At 46.5% G+C, this 21901-nt stretch overlaps 1 protein-coding gene across 2 annotated transcripts in view; it reads left to right on the top strand.

Annotated features, from left to right (window-relative positions):
• Positions 1-5335: 5335 nt before the first annotated feature.
• The window catches only part of LOC149325554 (thiopurine S-methyltransferase-like), a 47109-nt gene continuing 30543 nt past the window's right edge, over positions 5336-21901 (top strand). The window contains exons 1-2 of one of the 2 annotated variants that reach the window (XM_089562796.1): positions 5336-5487; positions 15686-15778. In XM_089562796.1, coding sequence (XP_089418922.1) covers positions 5396-5487; positions 15686-15778 — 185 coding nt within the window. In that variant the 5' untranslated portion in view covers positions 5336-5395. The remainder of the gene's footprint in view (positions 5488-15685; positions 15779-21901) is intronic. The other variant, XM_089562797.1, reaches the window with a different exon arrangement.

The following is a 21901-nucleotide window of genomic DNA, read 5'->3' as shown; positions in this document are numbered from 1 at the left end:
ACAATCTGTATGACATATCATACAATCTGTATGATATATCATACAATTCGTATTATATATCATACAGATTGTATGATATGTCATAAAGATTCTATGATATTCTATGATGAATGATCTATGAGATTATTGCATCACAGAACTTTTTTTCAGCAGGGAGGCGCTACAACTTCATAGCCATGGCGCGACCTCACCCGCGTTTTGCGTGAAACGGGGTTAGGCACTTCGGGGTTAGGCATTTAACGCACATGCTCTACAGCAGTGCTAACGCCACAACTAAAACCGGATGGGAATGCCTTTAACGTACATCCTCTACACCAATGCGAACGTCAAAACTAAACCGGATGTAAATGTCTTTAACGCACATCCTCACAGCAGTGCTAACGCCAAAGCTAAAACCGGATGGGAATGCATTTAACGCACATGGTCTACAGCAGTGCCAACGCAAAACTAAAACCGGATAACCGGATGGCAATGCCTTTGGGTCAACAACCTGCCAGGATTAGTCATCGGAACTTCTCAAATATGCTGAAATCAACTCGGATCAAGCTATTATTTTTTCTAGAAAAGCCGATGGCAATATTTTGTACGCTCTACTATGCTATTTATTATATGACAATAAAATTACTGCAAACGTTTTTGCAAGAAAAAGGCTGTACGAGATGTTCTTGCCCACACCACAAGAAAAATATACCATTAGCAGCGGGAAGACTTGCTCATTTTGGAGATCAGCAATAAAGCTGCCGATGTCATGAGCTAGTTCTGCTTTTGGCTACGGTTTGTTTTGTCCTTGCGCCTGAGTTTCTTTTTGCTGTGCTGGCTGTAGCAAAGCTGTGCAGGAGACCTTGGTTCTTTGTTTCGATTTAGAGGTTGGCTTAGCGCGCGACAGACGAGAACAATAGAGGGACAAAGAACGAGCGTTAACTTGCGACTAAAAAAGCGGAAGCAAATAAACGAGCTCGAGGAAGTTAGCGCTCGTCCAGTCTTCCTCTCTTTTCCTCGTTTGTGTCGCGCTAAGCCAACCTGAAAAATCATGCATCACCAACTGTCCGAAAACTCCACTTTGCTTGTTTCTACTTAGGGTTTCTGTTAGGAAAAACACAAGACAACCGAGATATGCATACCTGTTAGTGTTCTTACTAAGTTTTGCATACAATCGATTTACGCTTTTGCTTACATCTGCATTAATATCTCAGGAGCCAACCCCTCAAGACATCTGCCCCGACACGGCAGGGTCGTTCTCCTTCGACAAGGCTCCCAGTACAAAGTACTCGCACAGCAAAATTGCTGCACATTCTCCTCTGCCCTGATGGGCAGCAAATTTAATTTTATATTCTGAATTTATTGAAGTTATTAACCGGCACTATAAAACAAAGCGTTTATTTTAGATTGTCCTTTTTCACCTACCTAATGTTGCAAACAGCACTTGTAAAATCATGGACGGTCAATACTAATAGCATTCAGAGCTCTAACAGATATATAAATGGCGTGTAATGTCTTGCAACTGCATGCAGGCTCTGAGATGCATTGCCGTGCATGTTTAGGCTTGGCTAGCTCGGTCCATGCTTGCTGAGGCATAATGTTTGCAAGTAGAAAAGAAACAGTAGTGCTGAACATACAGCATTTATTTATTTATTATTAGTACCTCAAATGCCCCTTGGTGTGGGGTATTACATGAGGGATGGGCATAATGTTCAAGTGAAGAGTGGTTCGATGGCAGTCTTGAAGGAATGTGGGTCGGAGTGGCGCACAGCGTCGACAGGCAGTTTGTTCCAGTCCCGAACGGTCTGAACAAAAAACGAACGAAGATGTGCTGTGGTCTGTGCTGGGGGCGGATAGACGGCTTTAGGATGGCTGGTGCGGCTTGACTGTCGATGAAGTGGTAAGATTGCTGAAACATTAAGTGGCGTATGGTAGAATTTGTGAAAAAGGCACAGCCTGAAGATGCAGCGTCGCTTTTCAAGATTAGTAAGATTAGCCCGTGATTTGAGTGCAGTGACACTGGAATGATAGGAGTAGTCTGAGAAAATAAACCTGGCAGCGCGATTTTGTAGAGCTTCGAGGGTGTTAGAAAGATTAGCTTGATGGGGATCCCAGACTGAGCATGCGTATTCTATTTTAGGTCTGATAAATGTAAGATAAGTAAGTGTTTTCACGGATGCAGAGGCTAGGCGCAAGTTTCGACGGAGGCAACCAAGAGTGCGATTGGCTTCGTTAGTAACTTTCATTATATGCTCTGACCAGGTTAGTGTATCTGAAAGGGTGACGCCAAGGTATTTGTAAGAGTGGACAGATAAGATTACCGAGCCACAAATGGTGTAACTTGATGCCTGATAGTTTTTCCGACGGTGAAAGGAAAGCAAAGACGTTTTGTTAGTGTTTAGGCACATTAACCATTTGTCGCACCAAGTTTCAATTCGTTTAAGGTCATCCTGTAAAATTCTAGAGTCAGAGGTGGTGTGGATGGGGCGGTAAAGTACGCAGTCGTCTGCGAAAAGGCGGATGTTAGAGGATATGTTACTAGGCAGGTCATTAATATAAATTAGAAACAGCAATGGTCCGAGTACTGTACCTTGGGGGACTCCGGAGAGGACTGGAGAAAAAGACGAGGAGCAGTTGTTAGCGTACACAAATTGCTTTCGGTTCGTAAGGAAATTAGAAATCCAATCTAATACAAGGGGGTTAATGCACAATCTTGAGAGTTTAAGTAGTAGTCTCTGATGGGGAACTTTATCGAAGGCCTTTTCGAAATCTAAGAACAGCGCGTCTACAGGTATGTTCAGGTCTAGGTTAGAGCTTATGTCATTTATGAATGAAGCTAATTGTGTATCACATGAGAGGCCCTTGCGAAAGCCATGTTGTCTAGGATTGAAAAAATTAACAGATATTAAAAATTTTACTATGTGAGAGTAGAGGACGTGTTCCATTACCTTGGAACAAACACTTGTTAGTGAAATGGGACGATAACTGGAACATAAATGTGAAGGACCTTTTTTCGGGACTGGAACTATTTTGCCCACTTTCCAGTCTTCTGGCACCACTCCTGATGACAATGACTGCTGAAAAATATTGCATAGGATCACACTTACAACAGTTTTTGTGCTCTTTAGTACTTTAGTGTTGATACCATCAATTCCGGATGAGGATGTTAGCTTTAGTGATTCAATTATTTTGGCTATACCGGAGGCATTAAAAGTGATGTCGGACATGAATGAATGGTGGCACTGGGGAAAATCTGGTAAATTATGATCAGGTTCTTTTGTGAAAACAGAGCAAAATGCGGTGTTAAGTTCTTCGGCTGCTTGACTGCTTGAGCATATTTGCTATTTGCTCAAGCAGTCAAGCAAATAGCAGCATATTTGAGCACTTCGGCTGCTTGAGCATATTTGTCATCCACTTGTATATTTGCATTACAGCCCAATTGAAATTGTTTCTTCTGGTATTTGTCTAGCATGCCAGTTTCTGCTGTAATTATGCCATAAACCGTAGTGAACATTCAACAAAAGCAGTTCTCAGAGGAATATGTACCGACAGAAAAGCACATCCGGTGCCTAGGTAAGGTTGTGAAGCACTGGTAAGAACGCAGACTTTCTAGAGGAGGAACTCAATGAGGCTCATGTGCCGATTTTAACACAGCGACTAAAACGCGGTGCACTTTGCTTGCAGGCAACGGCAGCTCACGTGACCGTGGGGCTGGAAACCCGTGCAGCTCTGATGCAGCGCACTTGAAGCCTTTCCAAAGACCAGAAAAATAAGGAAAGTTGTAGATTGTGAATTTCGCCCAGAAGCGACACATTGCCTGTGAGAGACGCCGTAGTGAGGGGCACTGGATTAATTTCGACCCCTTGGAAATCTGAAATTGCAGAGCACACTGGTGGCTTTCGCACTTAGCCTTCATCAAAGGCGGCAGGTATTCAACCCTGGTCGTCGGCTCATTTACCGAGCACTCTACCGACTGAGCCCGCTCGGTGGATGTAGAAAAAGTACCGAAAGTCCTCCAAGAATTAACACGATGTAACTCTTTAAAAGCAGCAGTAAGCTCGACGTAGTGCTAGGCTACGGTTGCTGGCAGTTCAAATATAAAGCTACTGATAGCGTGAGACGTGTAGGAAATTTTCAGTATAATACATGTATATTTCGAAGAAAAATGTAGTAGCTGCACGAGTGAATCAAGCGTCCTGAAACATTGCGTAAACTTCAGCGTAAAGAGACAACGCACGCCGAAACGTTTGCACTTTTAACGCTTTTTCGCCCTGTATTCGAATGCTCAACGTCGAACACAGACAAAATAGTGTACGTTGAGCACGCTGACCTTTTTTGCGACTTCATTTGCAGTTGTTAACACATCAATATCCGAACTCAAGATTGACAGCGCCCCACTTTAAGCAGAGTGCCGTACAAGCGGATCTCGTCCAACGACCTGGAAGTCGGAGTACCCGGCATGCCTTGCGGCTCGTTCAGATTGAGCATCGCCTATGTAGGGCTCGGTCTGTACGATATGGCAGATACGTCAATAAGACATGACCTTAAAAGTCTGCTTATAAGTTATACTTGAGTTTATTTCCATAAGAAAATGAAGAAAAGCAACCAGCAAAAACGAATAAATGTAACATTTCATGACATGTCCCACTACCTGGACTGCCACTGAGAAAAGCGCGCTGCGGTCGCCCTCCCCGTGTCGCTGCAAATGACCCTCCTCTGAGAGCTGCACCTACCCCTGGTTTTTTTAGCAGAGGGCGACAAGTGCGGTGAAGGAAAGGTACTGCGAGCGAATGTCGTTTCATTCAAAGCTCCAGGGAGAGCGGGCTGCCTCGCAGGCGGAGTCGCTAAGGGCTACAGCTAAGGATGGTTCAACAGCGTAAACACACGCAGACCAAGAAGGAGACAAGACACACACCAGCGCTGGTGTGTGTGTGTGTCTTGTCTCCTTCTTGGTCTTTGTTTGTTTGCGCTGTTGAACCATTATTATAAATCTACCCCAACTAGCCCAATCTGCAGTTTTGCTACAGCTAAGACGGCGGCTTGGTAGCTTCCTGCATGTGCGCCCAAGCGCCGTGCGCTTTTTGAAATCGCTCTTTTTGCGGCACAAAATTAGAAAACTAATTTCTGGCTTTGAAAACTTTTGGGACTTATCACGTGCGATCGAGGTCAGTTCGCATGTAGCTTTCCAGCTGCACGCCAAGCAGCGAAAGGCTTGCTCTTGCACAAATTCACAAAGTGCAATGCTTTGAGCGCACACCACAGTCTGCGTAGCTAGTCGAGCGCACCTGTGGCCTACGCAGCTAGCCGAGCCCACCTGTTGCGTACAACACAACTGACTGAATAAGCGCCACGACGCCAGCAGTGAGGTTTTCTTTGTTCTCGGCTCAGCAACTCGCAGGCATTGAAGCGAAGCATCATGAGTGACTTGGTCGATAGGACAAGCAAACAGTTTTGGAGCAATCTGTGGAAGGACGGTCAGCCAAGCTGGCAGCAGGAAAATGTGAACAAGTAAGTGGTAGAGGAACGACGCCTATCAGCTTTCATAACCCGCTTGTTGTAACGACAGCAGGTTACAGAAGTAACTCTTGCTTCAACTGGTATCTGGGACTACTCAAACAACGTAAATCCCTCGTTGCACTGCCGCGAATAGGGGGCGTCAAAGGCCGAGATTGTCAGATGATATCAGACAGTTTTCGACTATAAGGTGCCTGCAACTTATAAAGGACAGAGTTCATGGAAGAGATATGAATAGGTTTTTGTCCAGCAGTGGACGTAGATAGGCTGAAAATAGCGACGATGGCCCCATTCTATCAGAGTTCTTCAAGAGTCCTGAATTTATTTCTAGAAGAGTTGTAACCCTCATAGACGGGTAGTCTCATTGCCCAATGTGTCAAAAACATGAATTTTTAGGGACCAGTTCATTGAAAAGCTCTTCCATGCAGCATATTTAAACGGTACCAGAAAAAATGTGATTGAAATGACTATGGTGATCAGCGTAGGCAATGCGTAAAAGCATATATATCGCAGACTGAAACATCAGATGCAAACTCTTTTTTGCAGTCTTTTTTAACTGCACATTCTTTTGGAATCCGGAGTTGCGCGAAATAATGTTGTGATGCTTATAAACATCGCCGTTGGGTATAGATCTTACAACCCTGTGCCGGTTCTCTTTCTGTTCACAAAGCTCAGTTTTGCCTGCTGCATGTGAATAGGGTGTGCTGGTGTATGGGCATTTGCACGGCAGAGAGAGGGAGGCACCGTTGCTCCGGAGGTAGATAATCCGCCCCGCCTGCAAGAGGAGAGCAGTTCGAACCCGGCTGCCCCGCAGTTCTCCACCGGACAAAGAAAAATCCTTGTGTCGATTCTAATTTAGTAGCCAGACTCGGGGTACGGTCTGATCCCGGTTGCTGCAGCCGATAGCGCACTTTTTCACCAGAACCATATTTGGCCGCCTAGGCGTACTTAGCCACAGTCATTTATCTGAATACACACATTAAACACACGCCCTCAGTCTCCAACAGCTGAGGAGACGCTCACCAAGGCGAGGGTCGGTCAGACTTGAGAATAAACATCTGGCTCCGGGATTTCCCGACTCGAAGCTCAACCTTTTAACATTTGATGCTAAAACCTAGCACAATGAGGCTAGAGCAGCAATTATAAATCATCATTTCGGCGCACAAAAACACGGACAAGGAGAAAGCAGACAGCAAAAATTTCGGTCTTCAACTGAATTTTGTTGACAGAAACAGGCCTTCAGATACATAGAGAGGCACCACTGGTGACATCAAAAGCTCAGGGGTAATACGGGAGCAAGATGACAATTATCCAAGGCAGCAAAAAAAACAACAACAAGCAATCGAGCAAAGGCATAAGTTTCAGATCACTCACGTACATTCTCGTGCATCTTTGTTCTTTTTTATCCTGGTTGACGCGATAAACACATTTGTCCTTAGATAATGTATTTCCGTTCTACGGAGCGCAACAGAAAGGCCACTTGTGCAGTGTACTTTTTCATTAGAGACACAGAGGGCTTTGAAAATTTACTGGATTTTTTTAGTACAGAACTGGCACAATATATTTGTTTATACGCTTTGCAAAAACGCTTTGAATGCTGGCTCGTGCGAGCAACAGCTAATGTGGTCAGGAAGTTATATGACCTCCGCTACTTACTCAAGGAACTGTCCAGCGATGCTCTAGCAAGGGTTCATTGATGCGTTGCCAAGTCTGCTTGATGTAACATTTCCCACATGTGAGGGAAATGCTTTATGCCACTCCAACCACACTGTCGAAGAGGGTTTTGGTGTGACTAATTTGGGAAGCTGGCTTCTTCTCTGTCTTGTACTAGGTGGCACATACGCTCCAGCTTTTCGAATATCTCTATACTTTTCTATTTATTTGTTTACGTGCAGATCTGGCGAGAGGAAGGTGCCCGGCCGCTGCTGTGGCTACTCGTTTTCTCATAACGAAAGGAATGATAAAAATCTAAGACTAATTGAACAACAGAAACAACTACTGCATACAACAGATCACACTGGCAATACAATGTTCACGCCATAAAGGCTTACATCTAATGAAAAGCAAACAAAAAGCTATCTTCAGTTTTAATGCCACAATATTATAAAAATTCCCGACATGTTGTGAACTCGAAGATGAAGCGGAAAGCGCAACTCCGCTATCTATCGGATTGTCACAACCTTATCGTATGAAAAACGAATGAAGAGCATCAAGAGAAGCATTTGAGAATATCCATCTTATCTTATACGCGTAAAAGTAGTGCGTAAAGTTTTTTTCAGCCAAGCAATGAACACATAAGCACCTGAGGAAGCTATTCCCCGATCCGAGCGCAGTCGGTCGTTCAGTAACGCATCTCAATTTTAGCAGTTCAAGCAGCGTCTCCTAAATTCAAAGAATCCGACTGTTCATGAAAAAATGTTGGAGCTCAAGCTTGTCCGGTTTCGTAGCACCCGCCTCCGCTTTGCACTGAATAGGGTTTGAAGTCCCAAATCGTTCATTCAAGGGTGGTCAAGCCCCTTTTCATACCTGTGGTAAAACAGTGATGATTTGGAAATTCTAAGAGGTTACGTACATTCTCGTCTTCATAGACCCACACGTTAATTTGGGCTGCCTTCACTCCTAATTCTACGCTGAAGTGCTTCATTTAGGATCTTCCAGATCGCAAGCACTGAATTGGAGTTTCCGGACTTCCGAGTGATTGTGGAACTGTACGCCGTCACTGTGGATCAGTGCGTAAAGCTTTAAGTCATTTTTAGATCGAGCACTTATTTCTTTCAGAAGTTATAGAGAGAAATTTGACATAGGGCAGCAAAGTTTGACAAGGCCAGAGTTTCTCAGAACAGTCTGTACAGCAGTGCGCAATGCCGACATTCTAAATATTGAAAGCATTGTGCTTCAACCTCATCTTCCTTTGCCTATATTCATGATCATCTCCAACCATCGTCTTCAGCGTAAACGGCATTCCTGAACGCGCCAATAAAGCGTCCTTCGGGCGTTCTTAATGTTTGACGGGCTGGATGTGGCTCATCGCTGAACCCCTCCCTAGCCCCCTGGAGCTATGTTCCAGTCGCCGTATGGCCGATCCACCGACATCGATGAATCACGTCAACCCATATCGCTCACAACAGACCACTGTCATTGCCTAAGCTATCCCTGGTATGCATCCTCTCCGCCCTGACCCTTCCACCGCCAAACTGGGACCCACTGGAACCCCTACCGCGCCGTCCCCAGCCCGGCCTGTTTGGACGCTTAACACCCGCAAGCGCGACCCTCCCGTTTTCGCAGACCTTCGTAGCGATGAAGGCGACTAGATACAGCAATACAGCGCATTCAACCTCTGGGACACTGCAATGAAGCTTATCAATGTCTCAGTTTATTTGCCCGATATGGTCAAGACTTTGTTTCCCAATCACGAAGATCGATAATCCACACTGGCCCAATTCCCGTCACAGATTCGCCAGATCTTCGGGGCCATCTCAGCTGACTTCTACTAAAACAAAAACAAAAAAAATTGGCACTTGCGTGCAGCTTGCAGGAGAGAGTGACACATCCTACATTGAGGGTGTGCTTTCTCTATACCAAAATGTGAACAAGGCCATGCCTATAGCCGATCGCATTCGCCTGATCCTGAAATAAATCGGCTCGTTCGCCTTCTCTGCTCTCGCTGCCCTGAATCGTTCCACAATACACGACAAAACGAGCACGTGTCAGAGTCATGACAACCTGCAGTGACACCGGCTTCAGAAACCTAGGATTCTCTCCCGTCTACTGATGCAGACTTGCGAACGCTGATTCGGTCCAGAATCCGTGAAGAACAACATGGAGACAATTAATTGTCTGTTTCTTTTTTCCCACCTCCTCCTCCTCCTGCCTTCTGTTGACGTGACATGATCAAGGACGAGCTGGGCAGCTTCACGCACCAGATTAGCCAAGAGCCGGCTGCCTCTCGCAGCGTCCCACGTTATGCTGAGGTTGTCGCGACACCAACGTCGCCTTTCCTGCCATCCCGCCCTTATCCCGTGCAGAAAACCACCCGGTTTTTTTATCAGAGCTTGCGCCCCTGCTTATTCTCCTTGTATAGCGTCCGCATCCACCGCGTCCCGTTTGTTTTTATTGCGAAAGCAATGCTACGCCAGGTCTAACCGCTCGTCACGTCGATCGTGGACCCCCCTGCTCCAAGAGGAGCCGCCGCGGCGCCTAACAGATGGTGTGACGTCAGCCTCAACCGTTGCTATGGCGACGCGTGACGTCAGCTTGCTCTCTCCACCGCAACCAGGAGCCGGTCGTGCCGCGCTCCTCGAGGAGTCTCGCCATGGAAGTCACCGACGAGGAGTCTATATCTGAATCTGAAAAATTGGCAGTGACTTAGCTCTGCTATGCCAGGATGTACCTAGCGTTATGTGAGGGCGAAGTGTCCACATCTCGGTGGACACCTGAACCAGAGGGAAGGCGCATAACTGCCCTCTTGGAACAGTGGGCACCTCAACCGTGCTTTAAGCTTAGTGGCGGTAGTCAGAAGTGCGCGCTGCATGCGTTGGCATTGACGACGTTGTGCCAGAAACGCGGCGCTGAAGCCATAGGTCGTCGGCGTTCTTTGTGTTCATTAGCGTTAGTGTAGTCAAAGTTTTAAACTTAAGGAAAGGAAGGTGGCATAGTGGCTGCCTGGGTCAACGGACGCCCGAATCGTGCTTGTAGGTACATGTGGTGATGACAGAGAGATGTGGGCGTCAGGCATTGGCAAGGTTGTGTCAGAAATGCGGCGCTGCAGCCATAGGCCGTCGGCATTCGTTGTGTTCATAGTCCTGAGTGATGTAAACACCAACAGCCTCCGACAGCTAGAAACCAAAACCGACATACCAGCCTCATGGAGAGGACAACTCAAGGCAGCTCCACTACACAGGAATATGCACCCCGATTTTCACCACTCGACAACAAGCACGAGCCGAAGCCATGAAAAGGCACTACGGTGGGCGCGAGGGCGTGTTCCATGTCGATGCTGCGGGTCCCGAGCAGGGAATGACGGCCGTCTTGGTAGTGCACCAAGATAAAACAGTGGATTGTCTAGTACTGGCTAGCCAGGACATACTGGCTGCGGAAGAAGTGGCGATTGCTCTAGCTGCAACGCACACTAGCTCAGAATACATTCTCACAGATTCACAGACAACGTATCGCAATTACCTCAGGGGCAGGGTCGCACCACTAGTAGCTAAAATCCTTCAAGATAGCTACACCCGTGGCTACCAACCGACACAAAAACACTTAGTATGGGTACCAGGTCATCAGGGCATCCCAGGGAACGAGAGCGCACATGCCTCAGCCCGAGAATTTCTCCCCCGGGCACCCAGTACGGATTCCGTGGAGCCTCCTACACCACTACTAACATATACCGACATACTTCAGCACTTAAGATTATCCCTTCGGGTCTACCTTCCGCCGGATAAGACACTAGACAAAGAGGAGGAACAACACCTCCGAAAGCTACAGACCAACGCTTACAACCCAAGAAGAATAGACCCGGAGTCATTTGACTCACAATGCAAATTCTGCGGGGAGAAGGCGGACCTGTACCGTATGGTATGGGCCTGCCAACGACATGAGGCGATCACTTTTAATAACCAGCCAACGCAAGAGGGGTGGGAGGCAGCTCTGACCAGCTCGGACGAAACGAGTCAAAAGCAAGGAAGGAAGGAAGGAAGGAAGGAAGAACTTTATTTTACTCTAGTCCTTTTTCCTGCGGTTTGCGGGCATCTTCAGAGACGTTTTCTGCTTGATTCTACCCCCAGGAGTCTTCTCTGTCGAAGTCGTCCGCCTCTAATCAGTGGTCGGTTGCCCTCAGTCCAGGGCTCCGCTGGCCACTGCCGCCCGTTGAGCTCGCTGTACCAGACCTTCTTGGTCTTCACAGCGGTCGCTGGACAGCAGAGTCTCCCACTGCTCCGCACTCGGGTTTTGTATTTTGGGGACCACGTCTATGTTTTGGCAGGCCCATGTGATGTGATAGAGAGTAGGTTTTTCGTCGCACCAGGGACATTTGTCCGCGTATATGGTAGGGTGCATTTTGTTTAGTATATGTAGGTTTGGGAAAGAGCCTATTTGTAATTGTCTCCAAGTGACAGATTCCTCTCTGCTGAGAGATTTGTGCGGTGGGGGATATCGCAATCTTCTGCCTCTGTAGTTTTGTAGTATGGCCGAGTAATCCCTGGGTGCTGGCGCGAGTTCCGCGGGCTCGTCGGATGCTCGGAAAGTAATGTATCCTCGAGCTATCCTGTCGGCCTCTTGGTTCCCTGCCACCCCCGTGTGCCCCGGTACCCACACAATTTTGTGTGGGATCTTGTCGCTTTGTTCTTCCTGGTTTTTAATTCTGTCGCTCGCTGCGAGGAGTATACGGAGCGCGTGACGACCTATCCTGCCATTCATGTAATTTCGGCAGGCTGTTTGAGAGTCGGTGAGTATTGTTAGCGACCGCCCGATTCTATAGCCCTCCGCCACCGCTAGAGCAACGGCTACTTCCTCGGACTCTGCAGCTGTGCAGCCTCGGAGAGACGCGCTGGTCATTTCGCGCAAAGACGAATCGACCACCGCCGCCACAGCGATTTTGATGTCTCCTCCTCTCCAAGACACGTCTGCATACACGGTCGTGGCTTGAGGAGCGTATGTGTTTTCGATGAATTCGGCCCTCGCTTCTCTTCTGCCTCGATGGAGGTTGGGATCCATGTTTTTTGGTATTGGCGCTACCTTGAGGGTCTTGCGAAGGTCGTCGGGGATCGTTGCCGTCCTCGTCATTTCTCGCATCTGCTCGCGGTATCCGAGCCTCTGCAGGAGCGCTCTTCTAGTCGTTGTCTGCAACAGCCTGAGTTTTTGCGACTCAAGCTGCGCCTCTCGTAGCTCCTCAAACGTGTTATGCAATCCCAGGGCCATGAGTTTTTCTGTTGACGTGTTGCGCGGAAGTCGGAGCGCTGTCTTATACGCTTTGCGTAGCAGGGCATCTGCTTGTTGTATTTCGTTTTTGTTGAGGCACTGGTAGGGTAGCCTGTAACTGATTCTACTAACTACAAGGCTTCGGACTAGTTTGAGTGTGTCCTCTTCACGCATGCCATGTCGCCTGTTGGTGATGCGGGTGATCATGCGTGCGACTTGTAGTGTTGTTGCTTTGAGCAGGGTAAAAGTGTGAGTCAAAACCAACTCATCCAAAGAGCCCGGACAGCAGCCTACGCCATTGGGGCTCCAAACTGAGAGCTCCAACCGTCGCTACAACCTCCTAAACTATTTCATTAAAATATTTTCTCCACCACTATTGGCGCTGGCATTGTCAACGTTTTACACTCCGGTCATTTTAAGGAAAGCAAGTGCGCATAATGGCTCCTTGGGTCAAAGGACGCCTGAACCGTGTTTATGGGTACGTGGGTTGGTGAGAGAGAGAGCTGTGGGCTGCAATCATTGAAAAGGTTGTGCCAGAAACGCAGGGCTGAATCCATAAGCCGTCGGCGTTAGTTGTGTTCATTGGCATTTGCGCTGACAACGTTTTACACTCCAATCATATTAAGGAAAGGAAGTGCGCGTAATGGCTCACTGGGTCAATGGAAGCCTGAATCGTGCTTATCGCCTCTCTCTCTCTCCTCGTTGCTTTCCCAACCCTCCAGGTTTAACCAGAGCTAAAGCACTGCCAATTTTTATTGCGAAAGCATACTGCTAGCACTTCTCTGCCGTCAGTGGAGGTCGTTCCTTCGCTCCGGCGCAGCTGCGGCGCACGACCACGTGACAGCGTGACATCGCGACCAGAGGAGAGCAGGGGCTCCGACTCGTCTGTTCGGCCGTAGTCGTTCCTTCGCTCGGCGCACGACCACGTGACAGCGTGACGCCACGACCAGAGGAGAGCAGGGGCCCCAACTCGTCTGTTCGGCTGTAGTGGTTCATTCGCTCGGCGCGGCGGCTACCACGTGACGGCCTCCTCGGCCCACCGCGTGAGGGCGCTCGCTAGGAGAGGATAAACGGGGCGGCGTAGGCGCGCTCCGCTTAGTCATGCATGTCTGAGGAGTTGTAAAAGGCGTCGCTGGCGCAGTCGCCGGCGCCGTGCCGAGGAGACAGATGAAGGCAAGAGCGGTTGGCTAAGCAAAGGGCCTATGCCGCAGAATGGCGAGCCCGGCGGCATTCTACTAGTTCAGTGAGCGAGAGTAGTTTCATGGACTCTCTGAATGCCGAAGAATTGTCTATGAGTAGTGCAGAGCGATATAATGACGACTATGTAATTACCAGTGTTCAGACCAAGAGTCACTACTTTACGGACCACCAAAGCCTGTTCATTGGAATAAACAAACAGTAGAAACCATGTTGTGTCCAGAGTGAATCCTTTGGTTTGATTTTGGTTTTATGGCGTTTAACGTCCCAAAGCGACTAAGGCTATGAGGGACGCCGTAGTGGAGGGCTCCGGAAATTTCGACCGCCTGAGGTTCTTTAACGTGCACTGACATCGCACAGTACACGGTCCTCGAATTTCTCCTCCAAAGAAATTCAACCGCCGCGGCCGGGATCGAACCCGCGTCTTTCGGGACAGCAGCCGAGCACCATAGCCACTGAGCCACCGCGTCGGCTTAGAGTGAATCCTTTAGTTGCACAAAAGGCGAACCCATGCCAAACCACCAGCGGAGCCAAACGCAGCCAGGGAGCTATTGCTTTCGCAATCACTCAGGCTTAACCAGAACTAAGCCAGAGCTAATTTTTTTTATTCAAAGCTTAAAATTTTTTTCGCGCCGAGTTCTTAAGAGAAAAGTATGCTCTAGCAAGACTTTTTGTCGGGCTTGTTGGTCAGATTTCTCATTCGCCAAAAGAAACGACTTATTAATTTGCGCTCGTACTGTCATGTCTGTGTGCCGCCATTTGGCGCAAAAAACTTATGGCGAATAAAGAGAAAAGTATTTGATGGCGTTATAAAAGAAATAGCCTAAATTTAATAGTTTTCTTGCTTGCTATAAAGCTCCACCGATTTTTCCCGCTGTTCAGGATGGTCTCAGGATGGTCTTTAGGATGGTCGCTATTTAGGTGTTGCGAAGAAAGTTCTGAAGAGGCGCTCGCACCGCTGGTGCCATCAAGGGTTTTGGTGTTCCCAATGGCACCCACCACCGAGCATTAAGAAAAATGAGAGGATATAAAAGAAAAAACTCTATCGAATGTCCTCTGAACCTGAGTGTCGCACTCTTTTCAGTGGCGATGAACATCTATTTAGCAAAACATTCTGAGAATGGAGGAAGTTGTGTTCTGTTTGACTCACAATAGCGTTCAATGGCTATTGTTCACGCGCTATGCCTCGAACCAAAATGCATGTGCATTCAACAAGGCTCAATCGAAGCGCAAATGTGCCACTGAAACAGAGCAAATTTAAAAATACCGTGTTGCCTGGCTAAATGCAGAGCCCGCAGGTCAAACTGCGTAGACTTGCCATGCAACAAAAATGCAACGGGTTCTTCATTCGAAGAGGCTCGCAAATATTGTCTTGATGTCCATAAAGCTAAGTTCGTCTCAGTGCATTCGAAGGGTATGCAATGTTGTCACGAACCAGAATGAGGGCTGGCCCAGACGTAGGAGAGGAGCGTAGAGCGACTGAGTTTAATATCAGGAACACAGCCAGGCCTCAGCGCTCCTGACGCGACTGTGGCCGGTTCGTCGCTCTCTGGGCTCAGCGCTGGGATCGCGCGGGTCGGGCGCATGGCAATATGCTATTTTTGAAGAGCGCCTTATTTCGCTCCGTGCTTTGACACGTTTACCCCTGTTCCGCTCTGCCATCTTCAGTTTTACCGTGCTTTCCGACACGATACGCGCTTGAAGTCGGAGCTACTGTACATTTCACGAACATTGTGTGGCCTCATTTTAGGCAGCTGCACGTGGGTTTTCTATGATACTACGGCCGTTTGATAATGCGTTCCACTTACGCTTTATAATTTTCTACTGCTGTGGCGCTCTGAATAAAATTTTGTACATTCTTGTTACACCATAACTCTGATGGGTTGCGCCGGAAAACCACCGAAGTGGGTGTTTTGAAAATCTTGAAATACTCAAAATGCGGATAAATAGCTTTATTTCACACGATATATAAAGGAAAATTTGAAACGGTCCGGGTACAGGTTGGAACAAATTAAATAAAGCACAATTCGAGTGGATGTAACTGCGAACTTGCACCTGTTGTGCTTGAAATTTTATGCAGGCTCCTCCTAGACAACAAAGACGTGATCTTGACTGGAAAGAAGAATGCACGCGTGTTCATTCCTCTCTGCGGAAAAGCGCCCGAATTGAAATGGTGAGTGTGATGCGAATTCTGAGGTGCTTGAGGTCACCTAGGAACGCGTGAAGCCTATCTCAAATATCGGCCAAGTGTCGAAACGAAAGCTGTTTGCATACCGCAGAAACGCCGAAACATGGTTCGATCCTCCTACCCGCAAACTTTCCACGCAGATTTTTCTAAAACATATTTCAATTCGTGTCTCTTCATATTTACAGCCTACATGACCAGCATCACACACTCAGCTCTCATTCGTAGCTAGTGTAAGTGGGTCAAAGGTAGAATACGCAAATGTTTTACTGCCCTGAAGCGTTGCAGAGCTGGCTGACACTACAGCTATCACGCAGGCCGTTCACGGACGCGATATACTGTCCTCCTGTGTTGTTGCTGACACACTCCGCAAGAACCTTTCTTACCGGAATGGAACCTTGAGCGAGTTGGTGACAGTTCACTTGCCACGTAGCGCTAAATAAACAGGAACACAGGGAGCCCCGTCCTGTTTGTCTCCCTGTGTTCGTGTCTGTTTAGCGCTATGTGGGAAGTTAACTTTTCTTGTCAATGGTACCAAAGCTACTGAGTCGTAACGCATAACTTGTGCATAACTAAATATCATCATCGGTTAATAGGATATAGTTTTCTCTTCAACCATACTATACTAGTAATATTAGTTCTTTAAAGCACGTTTTTACCACAACTGCAAGTGCACTCTTTTAACATTGACAGTCAAAGCAAGAACAGTTTATTTCCACTTTACAAGAAATTCGCAACGCATGACCTGTTAGGAAAGGCTACCATGATGGCACCAGCTAGACCAGCAATGACGCAAAGCAATCTTGCACAAAGCAACGGGCGAGGCGACCACCCTATGAGCAAACTGCCAAGGGAGTGCCACATATTCGCAGGCGCTCCGCCCCTGTCGATTTCTCTTCATTGACAAGAAACGTTTAGCGCACTATAACTGCACCTTCTGATTTAAAGCCACCTAATTCTCAGAAAGGTGTAGTGGTTGGCATTATTAAACTAACTTGTCTTCGTGGTGATCGACGTGCTAAGAACTATTAGGTTATTTATTCGAAATAGCTCTCACAAGTTGGCTCATCAACAATTGAAAACTTCTTTTCAGCACACCGCCAATTTATTATTCTACACTGTTAAGAGTACTCGAGACTGTTATCCTTAGGAATTATATTTCGCCAAAAAAAAAATGTGCCAAGAGAAGCAGGACACGAGGAGGGAGATGTTGATACAACGCGCGCTAGCTGGGAGTTAATAACTATTCGTTCAAGTGCGAATATATTGCGGTAATGAATAAAAAAAAATCCTCATGCACCGCATATATTGTTTCGGCTATATTTTTGAGCTTGAAGAAAAAGCTCGTGATTCCCAGCTGAGTGTGCGTCCTGTGAAATCGTTTACGTTATGTGGCCCTCAGCTCTAACCCTTGAACGCGCAAGCAATATATGGCTCGCTGGCAACGAAACCCTGCGGCGTTCATCAGCAGCAGGAGCCCGGAATGCCCCAATGATGTCATCAATATCTTGCAAGGCGTCAGCAGTAGACCATAAGGTAAAGATCTTATTTAATTTCATTTATTTGAATTTAACGTCCCAAACCGACTCAGGCTATGAGGGACGCCGTAGTGGAGGGCTCCGGAAAGTTTGACCACCTGGGGTTCTTTAGCATGCACCGACATCGCACAGTGCACGGGACTCTAGAATTTCGCCTCCATCGATATTCAGCCGACGCGGCCGGGATCGAACCCGCTTCTTTCGGGCCAGCAGCTGAGCGTCTTAACCACTGAGCCAACGCGGCGGGTCACAAGGTAAAGAAATCTGCAGCAAAGAAAAATAAAATATCTTCCGAAGGTGCGAGAACCAGTGATCTTCAGATTGCGAGGCGAGCATGCAATGCACAGGCCACAAAATCCGCCATTTCAAGAATAAAAGTGAACCTAGTGTATGTGTTTCCTTACGACTGTATGGTAAAGAGTAGGTGTGTCAGTAAAAAGGGCGCACTCTTTATTGGACCTCGCAACGGCAGATGAGATATTGCTTTCGCATTCACAGCATGACCGTGGCCTTGATTCCCCTTCATATTTTTTTTTTCTAAAGGTAAAGCAAACCGACTAGCCCGCGCCTTTCCTTTAACCTGTACTCTATACAGGGTCTGTTCAGAAAATAGTAGGACTAGTTTTTCCTGGGCGAACGGGCGGAGGGGGATATTGGGAATGCTGGGGAAAATCGGCAGTCGTCTCTCGGCCGTTGAAGAGAGCAGGTCGCTTGTAATGTGAACCCCTGTCGAAACGTCTCGTCACGCAGAATCATAGAGCGTTTACTGGATCAGCGATATGCGAACAAATTTTGAGTAAATCTTAATAAAACGGGAGGAGAGGCTCACGGTATGATTAAGGAGGCCTACGGTGACGCTGCCATGGGTAGATCAGGTGCTTTTTGAGTGACACAAGCTGTTTCGAGAAGGTCAGGAAAGAGTGCAAGACGACCACCGCTCCGGACACCCTTCGACCAGCAAGACCAAGGAAAATGTGTATCAAGTGAAACATTTACTGAACAGTGATTCTAGGATGAGTATCAGAATGACTGCTGATGACTTGAGCATTCCTCAAACCCAAGTTTTTGAGATCGTGACAGAAAACGTAGCCATGAGGAAAATGTGCGCGAAGTTGGTGCCAGGAGTGTTGTCAGAGGAGCAAAAGGTCAACCGGAAAGCGATCTGCCAGGATCTTCTTCATAATGTGAATGAGGACCCCGATATTTTGCCCAGCACAAGGCGGCAACGCTGCCTCAGGCCCCCTGCAGTCTTAATTTGGCCTCGCCAGACTTTTTTCTATTCCTCAGAATAAAATCGACGCTCAAGGGGAAACATCACGGATCGGTAGAGGCGGTTCAACAGGCCGTGACGAGGGAGCTAAACAGCATTCCGGTCCAGGCGTTCCTGGAGGCGTACGAAAACGGGAAAACTCATTGACAGCAGCGTGTAGATGCGGAAGGGTGCTACTTTGAAAAATTGTAATCGTTTGTACTATTCTCTTCAATAAATTTTATTTAAAAAAATGAGTCCTACTACTTTCAGAACAGACACTGTATGTGCTAAGCCCGTAGGTTTTCAGGAAACAAATCCATTCGGCTTTTCAGGTCTGTAGAGTACGAAACGATTCAACATTATATTTTTTATTTATGAGTTGAGATTTCAGCACCAAATCTGATGCCATTTTGCAGTAGGAAAGTATAAAAATGTTCTGAGCATCAGGCTGTTTTCTAGCGGAATTTTTTTGTTGACAGCATGTAGTTGGCAGTAGTACAAGAGGTCACTCACTGCTCGACTTGGTTTTCATGAGGCCAAATGTAGGGTTTCAAATGCGATATAGGGGATGGAATTTCGGACCACAAGGGGGTGGTTGTTTCGTTCAATTGTGCTGTTTCTCTAGCGCTATTGACTTTTACCCCGTTTCCTGTTTTGGCTTGTGCTGATGATATTGCAATCCCCGATTGTCTTGCTGCTTCTTTAAACCATTTCCCATGCTTAGCCACGCGGGCGACATCAACGAACTACTCAGCTATTTTGAATCTGTTGTCAGTAACTGCATGCAATGCTTTGTTCCGCCTAAAGCTGAGGGAAAAAATCGTAAAGTGCCTTTGATGGCTCGTGACCTCCGGCATGCTTCACGCCGTGTTCGACGCCTTTGGCACATGAAGCGCTTATCTCATCCAGGAAGTGTTATCAAGTTCAACTGTGCAAAGGAAGAACTTAGTGTGTTAACAAAATCTGCTAAAGGTTTTTTTTTTTTCAACGTACAGCTAAGAAATGTTCTGCAAATAATCCTTGCAAATTTTGGCGCTGTCTTGAAACAGACTGTGCATCTTGATCTATATTCGTCAGTGAGAAAGTAACTAATGAACCATTAAAAATAGCTAACGGTTGGTTGGTTTATTGGATTTAACGTCCCAAAGCAACTCAGGCTATGAGGGACGCCGTTGTGAAGGGCTCCGGAAATTTCGACCACCTGGGGTTCTTTAACGTGCACTGACATCGCACAGTACACGGGCCTCTAGAATTTCGACGCCATCGATATTCAGCCGCCGCGGCCAGGGTCGAACCCGCGTCTTTCGGGCCAGGAGCCGAGCGTTGTAACCACTGAGCCACCGCGGCGGGGAAAAAATTGCTAACCCCTTTTAATACCAATTTTAAATCTGTTTTCTCATCTGACACCCTCGAGGTTCCAACCTTGGGCCCTCCTAGTGCGGCATCTTCGATTTCTGATACCACCATAATCAGCGTGGTGCACTTAATCCATTACTACTGTTGGGCACAAAACAAAATCGACCGGCCTTGGTGGTATACCTAATTTTTTTCTCGTTCATTCTTCGCTGTGGACTTTTCAATATCTAACAGTCATCTTTCAATAGTCGCACAACACTATCATGGCAGCCGCCGTGGTGGCTCAGTGGATATGGTGCTCGAACCCGAAGGACGCGGGTTCGATCCCGGTCGCGGCGGTTGAAGTTCGATAGCGGCAAAATTCTAGAGACCAGTGTACTGTGCGATGTCAGTGCACGTTAAAGAACGCAGATGGCCGAAATTTCTGGAGCCCTTCAGTGCGGCGTCTCTCATAGCCTGAGTCGCTTTGGGTCGTTAATCCCCATATACCAAACCAAAACCAATCAACACTGGCATGGTGCCATCTTGATAGAAGCTGGTCAAAGTACTTCCATTAACCAAATCAGTTGACAAACAATTCTTATCCAATTACAGACCAATTTTATTAACATCATACTCATGTAAGGTTATGGAGCATGCAATTCAAAAACATATAATCAGATTTCAGGAATCTGATAACATGCTTTCTAAGTTTAAGCAGTTTTAGAAAAGGTTTAGCACCTTAACACAATTAGTTTACTTTTTACGCCACATTTCTTGGGAACTTTATATCGGCACCCGCTTCGACGCTATATTCAAAGATTTTTCAAGGCTTTTGATACTGTACTACATATTAATTGCTTAGTAAAACTTACCCTGATACTGAAAAATCCACAATTGGCTAGTTGAATTGCTATTTTTCTTTCGCACCGATGAGAGTTTTTATGTTGTTATTCAACTGACTCTCGCTGTGTTGAGGTGTCATCTAGTGTATCTGAATTAATGGTCCGTACTTCGTCCTTTATCATTCTTATTACACATTAATCTCTTACCTCAGGTTGTCACCTCACCCTTTATGCAGATAATTGTGTATTATATTTTTAGGATAACACAGTAGAAGATCATCTGCAACTAAACGCCTCATTTACCAATTTTTGTACCTTTTGTAGCACCTGCCAAATCAAAACGAATTTTACTAAAACCGTGGTAATTTCATTTTCAAATAGTACATCTCTCTCAATGTTCAATTACACTTTCAGTGATTTATCCAAGCACAAGGTTTTGTACTATAATTATCTTGGCGTCATATTGCTCTTTAACATGTCCTGGTCCAAACATTTTAATTTCATTTGTTCTAAAGCAATTAGTAAGGTTGGGTATTTAAGGTGCAATTTCACTAATGCTCCAATAGAGACAAAGTTATTATCGTAAAAATTTTTACTTCGTCCAGTACTAGATTATGCCTCCTCTGTCTGGAACCCTCATAGAAATTGCGACATTAGCCTCACTGAGAGTATACAACGAAAATCAATCATGTTCATATATCGTTGCTATATCGCACATTGGCTTAATTAATCTAGCTCCTTTATCCGTACGCCGTCACATAGAGTCACTGAAGTCTCTGAATTGCAAAGTGAATTCTTCTTATCATGTCTCGCATCATGTGCGTATTCCTCCTGATATTCTGCGATCAACTAGGAGTCACCGTAACCTTAGCATTAAGCCTTATTTTCCTCGCATTGCTAACTTCAAATAGAGCTTTTTTCCGCGAACTATTGACTATTGGAATTTAACCCCTGGAACAATTAGGCCACTGCCATTAAACGCCTTTCTGTTAGCACTTAATTCTACCTTGTTTTCTGTTTTGCTTGTTGGTGTTAGTGTATTGCTGCATTTACTTTATTTTTTTGGCACTGCACCATTGTGTTGCTACTCGTTAATTCTGTGTTAGCATTTTGGCCTTCTGCCTTATTTTTCTGTTTTTTA

Source organism: Amblyomma mixtum, chromosome 10 (genome assembly GCF_055824585.1).
Source record: "Amblyomma mixtum isolate Tamu chromosome 10, ASM5582458v1, whole genome shotgun sequence".
Classification (NCBI taxonomy): domain Eukaryota; kingdom Metazoa; phylum Arthropoda; class Arachnida; order Ixodida; family Ixodidae; genus Amblyomma; species Amblyomma mixtum.
The sequence above is the reverse complement of the archived record's forward strand: the minus strand, read 5'-3'. Positions and strand labels throughout refer to the sequence as shown.